Source organism: Etheostoma cragini, chromosome 5 (genome assembly GCF_013103735.1).
Source record: "Etheostoma cragini isolate CJK2018 chromosome 5, CSU_Ecrag_1.0, whole genome shotgun sequence".
In the NCBI taxonomy this organism is placed as follows: Eukaryota; Metazoa; Chordata; class Actinopteri; order Perciformes; family Percidae; genus Etheostoma; species Etheostoma cragini.
Window position 1 is genome coordinate 17,966,818 of NC_048411.1, and position 12,328 is coordinate 17,979,145.

Genomic DNA, 12,328 nt, shown 5'->3' on the forward strand with positions numbered 1-12,328 from the left:
TGGGAAAGACCTCCCCAAGCCTGGGTGTTTAGAGCAGATATAAATATAAAACACAACTTTCACGAACAGGCTATACAATAGGAGGAATAATGCAGAGTAACACAGCTGTAATATATCGTACCAGAATGTCACAAGTTATAGCTTGACTATTTCAGGGGCAATGTTGTGGGAATGTGTTCTTCATCTTTTCCTTTTAAACTTCCTCTAATGCCACAGTCTGTAATCTTTTCCTTTCTAATTTCTTTCGTCATTGTCTCTTGCACCTTCTAGGTGTTGTCTCCTTTGTCAGACTCAATCCTGGCAGAGAAGACTATCACAGTGGTGGATGACAAAGTGACCATCACAGAGTTGGGGGTCCAGCTGGTGACGGGCCTCTCTATGAGCCTGCAGCTCAGTCCTGGAAGCAACAGAGCCATCCTGGCTACCACCACCTCGCAGGAGATTCTGCAGAGCCCCAAACAGGTCAAGATGTTTCAATGATTAGCTGATTCATTGAGTCATCCACCAACAGAAATCGAATCAACACTTGCTAGCTCCAGCTTCTGAATTGTGATGATTTGCGGCTGATAATCAGCAGGTTAATGGATAGGAAATATAATTGCTGCAGCCCTGTATATAAGAGACCTGAGTCAAAGTTTGATGTTAACAAGAGTCTCTGTTAGCCACCACAATTGGATACAAAGCCTCTATTCTAATATTAAAAACAAGGCCAGAAACTCTCAGGTTCTAAACCCAAGCACAGACCAGGACAAGGTAGGTGGTGACAAAGGTGAGTGTTTATTGACGACAAAAATAGACTTGAAAAGGTAATGCCAGGCTTGTAAAAAAGGTGAGTCTGGGTGATAGAATGCTGATGGTGGTGACAAACATGTCAAGAGGTGAGAACTGGTGAACAAGAGTCTTGAAGGAATGACAAAGTTGATGGCTTTTGTTGTCAGACCGGGGTGAAGGGAATTCCAGACTGAAGATGCTGAAGACAGAGAAACAGTTTAGCAAACAGAAATTGACTAGCAACAATCTGGCTGGCATGCAAGCACACATGCTAGTATGGCTAATGATCCGACAGGTCACATCTTAAGTAGTGTATTGATGATGCTCAGGAACAGGTGTGTAGATTGCTAATGAGAAACAAGTGAGAGCAGATTCAGGTGATCTTGGAATTGTCGCCATTGCAATTGTTTCCTGGCAACCAGAACAAGGTACGTTTAGGAATGTCACACAAAACACAAAAACTAACCAGACAGACGGGGAAAACATGCTCAAGGGGATGGGTTTGTGACTATTTAGCCAGGTCTGATTAAGATAGATACTGTTGATAATGAGTTTTACTCCAGTAATTATTATGTCCTAGCATATTTAATTATTCCTCAATGGTTTGATAGCCATTGAATGAAAGACATATATATTTTCTACTGAAGCCTAAAAAAGATTCCGCAGCTTTTCAAAACAAAAGACTTCCTTCCCAATGTCATTTCACACCCTCAAGGTCCTTGAATGAGCAGTGTTCCAATCAAAGAAAGCCACGTGTGTGCATGTGCTCGTGTACAATTGTCTATTTGTTTGTTCCACACCGTCCCTAACCCTATTAACTCCCAAGGCCTGAAAGCAAGAGTGTGACAGAATGTGTTTCCTTGGGCAGCTAATGGAAACGGGAGCTTAATCTCAGAGCATGCAAAAGCAACACCACGGGTTCCCTTCTAAAATATGACTTACAGCGCAAACCTTCATATTTTGCTTCCCTTACTCATGTGCCCTGCCTATTCTCATTTTGGCCCCTTTGATCTGTCCATCATGCTCCCCCACAAGTTCTCTGGAATGCTCCTTTACATTCCTCCATGTAAGGAAGGATGGGAAGGCCATTTTCTAACCTATCTCCCCATGCAAACTGTGAAGATAAGCTAGCAGCGCTGCACTGTAAGTCCTCTGGTGTCAGTAATTAGGGAGCGTTGACAAACTGCTGCGGGGATCTACTTGTGCGCCTTTGAGGATTTGTCCTTCGGCAACATAAAAAGGCAAATTTGGAAAATAAAGTAGGAGAAGGCATAAGATGCCTATGTTTGGCAAATCCTCAATCGCCTGAACAATGTTTTAAACTACTTTTGGTCTTTTCCGCCTATCTTTTAATCTATATCCCCTCTTAGTTTAGAGAGTAGCCGCTGAGATAGTGGAACCACAAGACTTTCTAAGCTTGTACTGGACTTACAATGTTTTCCACAATTAGAAAGCTCTATAAATATTGTTAGTGGATGTGGTGCATTGACAAAAGAAAACTTAAATGCAAATAATCATTGTGTCTCTCATGTTTACCAATGCACTGCACTCCTGAGAGTAAAAGCCTGTGGCAACAAGCAGTGGTATATTACAGAGTACCTGAACAACATCTGGTTAAAGTTCTAACTTCCGAACAAAGACGCCTTGCAATTTCATAATGATTTCCTGCTAATACAATGAAAGCAATTTGATCTGTTCCAGTGTGTTTCCATGAAATGAGGCTAGATGCAGTATTTTTCCTCTATTATTCCATTTCTCTGTTAATACAAAACCACAGCATGTTGTCCATGTGTCACTGCCTACTTATTATTTCTCTTTGCATATTGTTGTTTGTGTATTTTCTCACAGGAGGCCTTGATCAGCGCATGGCTACAGTTCAGCGACGGTTCTGTGGCCCCTCTAGACCTGTATAATCCAGACTTTTTTGTCCTGACGGCCACCTCCCTAGATGAGGAAATAGTCACAGTGCAGCAGAACCCCTCATGGAAATGGCCTGTCATTGTGACGGAGGCGGAGGGCCAAGGCCTGCTGGTCAGGGTGGAAATGACTGTTTGTGAGTTCTGCCAGAAGTTCAAGCGCCGCAGCGTCTTGGCGGCGGGGAACTGTAACGTCAGGGTGAAGTTTGGTCACGGTGACAGCTCAAGGGGAGGGATCAGCGACTACGGTCAAGATGGAGACGATATGGAGAGCAAAGGCAGGCTCTCACCCTCCCAGGACAGGACCGGCCCTGACACCCACTACTACGGCAGCTCCATCTCTGACATGGAGGACGGCGTGTTAAGGAGAGCCACCCCCACTAGAAGCGCAATAATACGCAGACCCAATGGGGATAAACTATCTGGTGATGGTAATCAGAATATGCCTGTTGACTTTGCTGACTTCCCTGCACAAGTGGACCTCCCCCGTGGCCGCAACATGGACGACGACCTCATTCAGACGGCTCGCGGGCTCACCGACCTGGAGATCGGCATGTACGCCCTGCTGGGGGTCTTCTGTCTTGCCATCCTTGTCTTTCTAATCAACTGCATCTCCTATACCCTGAAGTATCGCCACAAGGAGCTCTCGATCGAGGGCCAGGAAAACCTGAACCACGCCCACGATTGGGTGTGGCTGGGGAACGAGGCAGAGCTGCTGGAGAGCCAAATCAGCCTGTCGCCACAGCAGGAGGAGCAGACCTCCATGATGGACTCGAGCAGCGGGCTCGAGGAAGGCAGCCACTTGCTGAACGGAGGCTCGGCCCAAAAGAACGTGCAGGGCCAAGTGCACCGGGCGGCAGACACAGGGTGCATAGCCAAGGACAGCAAAGGTGACTCCCCCACCACCAAGAGGAAGCGGGTTAAGTTTACCACGTTCACCACCATCCCCTCAGACAGTAGCTACCCCACTGTTAACACACTGACAGGAAGCCACAGCCAGGACATTAAGTGGGTGTGCCAAGATGTGGAGCTGGGAGACTCCAAGGAGCTGCGCAATTACATGGAAAGGTTAAATGACAGTGGTTTAAAAGAGGTGGCATAATTTACCGTGTGCCCTTGTAACAAACTCACCCTTATGCCTTTCAGAGCAAAGTGGGTCTGGACAGAAAACCGGACCTGGAAATTGACTTTAGAATCACCCCAAACTGCCAAAGGGTCATTAAATGAAAGAGGATTGTCATGATTCCACAAGTGATTGATGATGAATCACTCACGAAAGAAATGTCAATGACTGAGGACGTCATGTGGTTCTTTTTTCCTTTGTTAGTCAGATAATTACCTTTTTATCATCATTTTATGACTGCAGGGTTTAGATAGAATGATCTGCAGCGACTATGTGTATTTTAAAACGAACAGTAACATGACTAGATAGATGTTCCAAATGTGAGTGTACATTAAATGGTTTTGGGAAGTTTTGTAATATTTTGGATATTAATTTCTTACGCCAGATACTTATTCTGTGGAAGAGTTCTGGAACGGCCAAAGTAGCGAGGGGAAATGTTTGCATGTTGATGAAAGAAAAAAAAAGAAAAAGAAAAAAAGGCACAACTCTCCGGTTCATTCTCATCCCCCTTAACACGGCAGAAGACCTGTTAAGTATACACCAAACAGTCTCCAAAGCATTGTATTGTTGCTCTGTACATTGTATTTTCATAACATTTAAGAAATACACAACAATGTTAAGAGTGTGTATCAGCTTTTATTGACCGCAGCATCATAAGACCATTAATTTCTCACGTCCTAAGGCCAGCTGAGGAATGTTTTTGAGGAAAGGGGAACCAATTACACATTCATCCTTGTATCAAGAGTATTCCATGAGATGTAATATACCCACAAGCCATTACACAATCTGCTCTCCTTTAATGCTGGTGTCCAGTGCCCTAACATGACAGCCAGTGTATCCATGTAAGGGGCTTTTAAACTAAATGGCTGGACAGCATGGTAATGTGACATTTCCTACTGCCAGGCCCAAGTTTTGTCAGCTTTAAAGAAAATGCCAATTAAGGTCTCGTTAACCTCTGTCCCATGGCCTCAGGGAAAAACATACTGATGAACAAACCAGGGATGAAATGTGCTCTCCATCTCTCCGGTGGGGTGTGGATACAAAGAGGTATAATTACAGGCAAGTTGGGAAGTCTCTACTTTTTGGAAATGGATCTTTTATTATTCAGATAATTGGACAAATAATAATCACTCCGGAAACGTCCTAAACAAAGGTAGTCGGCTGAAAAATTGAATGTTATTACCATCACAGTGGTGTTGGCTGATTGCGTTTTTTTTGTTGCATTATTTTCTATCAAGCAGAGAAATGTTCACATTGTGTTAACTGTTCCTGCAGTGTGGATCAGATTGTTAATCAGCAATGCTCACAGTATAGCTTGGAAGAAAGGAGGTGAGACACTCTGGCAAACGGTATTACTACCTTGAGTGTAATTAAGGGATGCCATTTAGTTTGGATCAGTTCTGTCAACAGTCAGCAGCACTGAATGAAGCCTCTCCAGACACCTGTATAAAAGTTTTGTGGCCTTTCTACTTTTATTTAATTAGTTCACGTAGCTTGGAACTGATTCTCTTTCCTACTTCCGTGGTGCTGCTGTTGGTCCACTGCATGCTGATCCAGGACACTGAATTAACTCAACAAAAAATGTACAATATGAAGATACAACCAGCAGATGATTAGCTTAGCATAAAGACTGGAAAGAAGGGGAAATAGCTAGCCCTACTTTGTCCAAGAAAGAAAAAAATCAAAGTGTCTGTTACAGACACCGATCTCTAAAAATTGACCAATTAATACTTCATGTCTTGTTTATCTAAATTGTACAAAAGTCAAAACGTAAAAAGGTTTTACAGGGAATTACAAACAGCAGCTGAGAACTACCTCATGTAATGGATCACATTATTGTGACATGGAAATGCACCCAAACACACATACACACACACACAAAAAGTAGCTAAGACCTGCAAAAGATCACACAGTTGTGCTTTTCAGCACATAAACATGAACACACACACACACTTGCACAGGAAAAACTCTTCCTCCTCACTCTTTGGTCTCTGTTTCTTTTCTACCCTGATTTGTTGTTGTCTTTGTTTCTTTGTCTGCGGTGCGATCTGCTGTCTACTGTGTGATTTCCCTGTGTCCGTGGCTCCATCGGTGGCTGCAGGGGATTCAAACGGCATGTGCTGTGTGCTGGGAGCATGGCTGCTGTGCTCAGCCTGTGGACTGTGAAGGGCGTGAAGAGCCAGTGCTGGTCTGGCATGGATTTAACTGTTAGCAACAAGGGGTGTGATTGATGGAGGGCGCTGTGTAATTAAAACACCACTGTGACTCTCTTCCCGTGACTATCGGCGGTGGCTTAAGCCTTTTCAGGTAGGAGCAGAACAGCGCAGCAAATTAAAGCCCCACCATCTCTACCCCCTTGGGCTCTGGTTTCAGACAAGTGTTCACACCAGCTAGGATGTGGTACAGGAGATTTAATGATTGCATTCAGTTCCATTCTTAGACCACGGTAACTCAAGACTCCTTTCCGTTGGCCATAAGGTCTCAACTTCCCTTAAAGAAAAGGGGAAAAGCCTTCCCCGGGTCTCCATCTTAAATGGATTTTTAATTAAATTGATGATGTGAGACCAACATACCCACATTAATGGTTGGCTGTGCTCCCTGTGGTCCTAATGTGTGGGGCCTGTGTTTGCAATTTCTAAATGATTATTTGTTGCTTGATTTATGTTGCTTCCTTTGAATTTTTTTGGAAATCAGTTTGCAGTAGTTTTACAGAAAGTAAACATGCACAAACACGCTGTTGCAGAGGAACGAAGGAGCAGCTGACGAGGTCAGTTTGACATTCCAGTCTGACCGATTTTTACAGATGGAGCCGCAGGGAACCAAATACAACAGCGCTCATAAACAACACTCTGGTGCCAGATCTGTGTCTTGTAAACACAATCTCCCACCTGACCAGTGCACCACAGTGGGAAGACAAATACCAGAGAACAGGCACACACACACACACACACACACACACACACACACACACACACACACACACACACACACACACACACTCACACACTCTGAGTCTGTCACTAGCCTTGTAGGAGCTCTTTATTGACAACATTGAGCCTACAGCCCCCTACCAAAGCCTGGACCTGGAGATAATTCTAAGACTAGGATGGAATTGATCTATAGTTTTCTTTTTGTCAACAAATCCCAAAAAACATAAAAACCAAAATGTCCATCGTTCAAAATCTACTTTATGACTTCCCTACTCTCTACAGTGGCAGCAGAAGATGTTAATTAACAAAATCTATTAAAAAATGTATACTTTAATTCAATTGATGTCTTATAACAGCTGGCAACTGTTTTTTTTAAGCAAAAATAAGCATTTGTTGGAGATAATTTGTTGGAGATAGATATTTAGCTGTGAATTCATGCAGACACTATGGCAGAGAGGAATAGGCCATATCAGACTTTAGCCCTATTCACACTGTACTAGTATTATTTGGGGACCACTTGTAATTTGTAATACTGTAAATGCGGAGGTTGCCTGTGATCTTAATCCCATGCTAACCAGTATGTCTGTAATTTGTAAAAAAAAAAAAAAAAAAAAAACGTTGCTAATTATGAACCAATTTTTCTTTCGGCATCTTGGACCTTTATTTGATAGGACAGATAAAGGGGAGAGAGAGGACAAATTACATGCAGTACTGGGCTGCTGATCAGAATTGAACCCGCTGTCAAGGCCCCGAGGACTGAGCCTCTGTACATGGGGCGCACGCTGCACCAGATGAGCTGGCAGCCCGTGAACAAATGTGTTGACATCACTAATGCCGTGTGGGTTAATTTCTAAATCAAGTCAATACATCAATTCATTCTTGGTTTTCCTGGGTTTTCAATTTGCTAAGAGTAAGACACGTATAGAACACCACCAGCCATGTCTCCTAACCTTTAAGCTATAGACCTTTTTCATAGAAGACATTTTGACTTGTCATAGTAGTAAAAGCACAGCTGAAATCGATAACCTTAACAATGTCTCAATTCCATCAAGGGTCCCATTAAGCTATTTCAGTGAGTCAGCATGCACAATACCGGGTCTCTCCTAAGTGGAATGCAGCCATTATTAATGGTTTATAATACACCTGTGCTTTTCCTACTATGAAATGTCAACATGTCTGCCATAAAAAAGGTCAATAGTGCATAGTTTCTGTCGCCCTTTCTAAGTAATGAACACAATTCTGTCCGTGCATTCACATGATAAAAGACTTTTGTGATCGCGCGTCTCCCCCGCCCCTCGTTCACACAGTTGAAGGTCTTCATTTTTAAACATAATAATCATTGACTTAAAAAACATGATGGACTCTTCAGAAGAGGTCATTATCTTTTGAGTTTCTGCGTGCAAAAGTTGCCGGACGACACCAATTCCTGAACACAGAGATGCTGAGAACAGAGAGTTGTGTGGAGCTGAGCTTGTATCAACTCAGTTGGCAATTGCTTGAATGTAACAGACTTTCATTATTGTAAAAAAATAAACCCTAAATTCAAGTCCCTCATCTTGTGGAGTGTAGTCTGTTGGTCCCCAGAATGGAGGTGCGTCCCAGCAAAATCAGAGGAAAAATCATGTTCTGATTCATACAATGTAATATAATACAATCTCACACATAACAGTGTAAACATGTCCACTACAAAAATAACTCAAAAACCTAAAGGCAATAAACAACTACAGTAGCAGGCGAAGCCCTTCAGTGGCCTGATGTGAGTACCCAACCATGTCATTTAGATATATCGGCCCAGGAGGACCAGCCGAGCCCCGTGCACAGGGAGCACCTTATCAGCCAGCTTCTTGAGACAAGCCGGTGCGTTCTTCTGCCTAAAGGGAAACAATAAAGGTCAGACGGATACCAAGATACGCCTAGCTCGGATGGGATTTCTCAGTGAGATTGTGGCTGAGAAAAATGTATCTTGATACCTGTACTGTTATATGGGAGTCAAGCCACATTCTGTGCTACTAAGACACTCTAAACCACAGGGCCTGCACATAATAACCAAGGTTGATGCCGTAAATCCTGATGGATGTACGCTGTTAAACACATTTTACGGTTGCTTATTTCACAGATCATCCGTCTGAATGAACATCCTTAACCACCGTGATCAGTCCCACAGAAAACTCAAATGACAAGACTGGCACACATTCTGGAAAAGTAGATTGTGAGCGGCTTCTTTTCCATTGCTTATATTTTCAGCATGAATTCCATATAGCGACATTGACCGTGAGTTAAACAACTTGCCTCACGTCCAACACAGTCCCGTTTAGAATATTGCACAGAAAGGGCTCCAGGATGCCGACCAAAAAAAGACAGCCCGGGAAAGATGATTAGGTCTGCATTAATGAAGATGATTAGTACTTTAGAGATAGGCAATTTGTCTGCTTGGTCGTTTTCTTAAACATTGTGTCTGAATTAGCTTATCTTAATTAACTTGTGATGATACCTCCTAATCCTCCAACTACTGAAGGAACATCTTCTGAAGCATCTGCCGGTCGCTTATTACATAGGTGAGAGTCAGTTATACAGTTAAAAGCAGCTTAGCGTTTTGTAGATTGTGGTAGACTGACACATGCCCCCGAAGAGTAATTTAGAGTAGATGACATCTAATATTAAGAAATACACATGATGGACATGGAGATACACACACCAACACTTCTGATACACTTCTACCTAGAACTAAAGACATCTGTAGAAAGTGAATGCCACTGACTAAAATCTGTAACCATTACTTTTTTCATCTTAATTTCTTGTAACATTATGTTGGTGGCCTTTCAGATTGTAGGTATATATATTTTTTTAATCTTAGAGCCGTGGGAGGCATATAATTGGTAGGGATCATCAAATAAGATGAAGAGTCATAGACCATAAACCCTAACCCATGCTACTGAGATTGCTACACGTTTGAAAATATACAGTATCACATTTAGAAGTCTATAAACTTAACAGGCAAACATTACAAACATTGTTTTTTCAAACACGCGCAAAAAATACAAAAATAGGTAAAGCAAGTATAAATGTGCTGGAGCTGCACTCTCCACAGTTCACTGTTTGCTTAAATCCTGGCCAATAAATCAACTTAAAATAGTGGGAGGTCAGTACCAAAACTATCTGTCTCAGTTGCCTTGGAATTCTGCCTCCATAACCACCTCTATGTGTCAGAAATTCCTTTCAATGAGAAACAAGCCACCACACTAGAATATAACCCCGAGGCATTGCGTTGGTTTCAATCATCAAGCTGTCTGCTCTGTCCCGGCTATGTGGGCTCTCTGACCAAATCAAAAAGGAACTGGTCCTTTCCGAGCCTCGTGACTGTGAGGGCTTAGCATTGCGAAATCTGATCTGTGATGACATGTTGATTTTAGTATGCGTCTGACAAAACTACGAAGAAATATACTGCCTTCCCTGATGGGAACGTAAAACAAGCTCAGTGTTTTCAACCTTTTCCCAAACAGCCTGCCACAGGGTGTGCTTTTTTAAATATAAATCATTTACACAGTCTACTTTGGGTTTCCTTTAGGTGCAACACACCATAGCTCTAATCATAAAAGCATTTTGGCAGGCTTTAAAGGCACAGTCCGTAATTTACACTTAAACAACAGGGTCATACTGACGCATATATTTAAAACGTGGTCATTCTAAACTATTGTTTTCAGATGCTTCAAATATTTGTCTTGTCTGTATATTAGTAATATTTGTGAACACATGAGCAAATGTATAGATATTTGTTATTTAGAACATTTTCATGTGACACCTGACTGCACAACCTGTAACTAAAAAAGAAGTGTTGGCTTGCAAGAAAAAATAGGAAATAAGCATAATGGAAGAGTTGGTAAAGGGATGTGACAGACATCTAAACTATGAAAAATGACAAGGCCAATTCTCAATTTAATATACTTTAATGGAAACAAATATAAACACAAAACAATATTCCAGTTCTGTAGCATTATGAAAACATAATTCAAAAATAAACATAATAAATCTGAAGATGACTAATGTGCAACAACCCAGTTTCACAGCCATTTGTGAAATGGTCATGTTATTTAATCTATTGAGTCGTGTACACGGACACGTTTATCTTCTCTTTTTCGTGGTGGTGAGCATGTTTTTAACACTACTGTAGCAACTAGTGTTACATGTCAAAAATTAAGTGTATGGAGGTTGGTTGGGGTGGTGGATGGGTCCAACAAAACAGGACTTTCACCCCGGAGATCGGGGATCCTCTCTTGCGTGTGACGTTTCCTTTCACCGTTGGTCTTTTCCTAAACCCAGAGATACCGTATAGATGTTTCCAATTACATGCTGACCACCACAACAAAAACCAAGATAAACATGTCCGTGTTCACGATTCAACAGATTAAAAATGACGTGGACCTTGTTGCAACATGACAAAGCAAGTAAACATAAAATATGCAATAAACCAATGAACAGCATTTATCTGACCAATTAAACACAGGAGTCATACGTTTTATGTGCTGTTACAAATGTAACTTTAATTACACCACAGGGTAAATACTGTTCTGAGCTCCCAAAGGCAGTTTTACATTCCCTGGAGAGTCGACAATATTCCTTGAGTCCTGAGAGTACCTCGTGCTATACCTATTCTTCGAATTAAAGGAACACGCACGCAAGAATTTTTCTTAACGGTGTAAAGCAAAAAAAATGTCACAGTCTAATAAATACAGCAACAAAACAGAAGCTTCTTTTTCAAGATGTCCTGTCAAGCTGCTAAGCCATGATAACACGACAAGTTGTGCTCTGCTTTGCTATGGAAGTTTAAATCTAAAGATGCCAATGTGAAGTCCAAACCTCTTTTTTTCACAATGCCTGCATTATAGTAATGCAGATATTATTTTAAGAGCTACACCCAAGGTTGACTCTTAAGCTAAATGTTAGTTTAGAATTAGTTGTTTGTCATGTGGACATGTGTTCTTGCAGTTGACCAGAAACAAAAAACTGCTGTGTAGCGTCATAGGAGTCCTGGAGTATTTTTGAACACAAGGAGTTCTCATTAGTCGTGCATGGTTCCGTTTAAAGGTGCCCTGCCACACAAAACACAACAGCATTTTTCATAAAATGGATTTATAGTATGTAATCACAGACAGCGTAAAAAATGTTGGCGATATTTTTCTCTTTTATATTAGATTTGAATAATAAATTAGTGAAAATGTGTTATTTGGAATTTCCTATTCTGTCATTAGTGGCAATCATTTATGGAAATCCGCAACATAATGGGACTTTCTCAGTTAGAACTAATTTCCCATTCAATGTGATCACCATTGTTACTGCATAGACGTTTCAAAATCGCCAAAAGCCCAGCAGTGTTAAATGTAATCAAAAATAATGCTACATTGAAGGCACAAATGTCAGACTGTGGATGTTAGTCCAGATCATTTAAATACTGATGTCTCACACCAGTGTCAGTAAAATGGTTAGCTAGACTAAATCCAAAAAGAAGACATAACAGTAAAAATCGACTATAAACAAACTGAGCATTCTTTATGATAGGAAATTAGAAAACCTGGATTTCATTGGTTTTGTAT

General features: G+C 41.6%; 1 protein-coding gene across 1 annotated transcript in view; it reads left to right on the forward strand.

Moving 5' to 3' along the window:
* Positions 1–4,432, forward strand: part of si:dkeyp-14d3.1 (transmembrane protein 132C) — a 141,990-nt gene extending 137,558 nt beyond the window's left edge. Inside the window, exons 8-9 of the mRNA XM_034871995.1 lie at positions 271–462; positions 2,620–4,432. Coding sequence (XP_034727886.1) covers positions 271–462; positions 2,620–3,789 — 1,362 coding nt within the window. The 3' untranslated portion in view covers positions 3,790–4,432. The remainder of the gene's footprint in view (positions 1–270; positions 463–2,619) is intronic.
* The last annotated feature ends 7,896 nt before the right edge of the window (positions 4,433–12,328 follow it).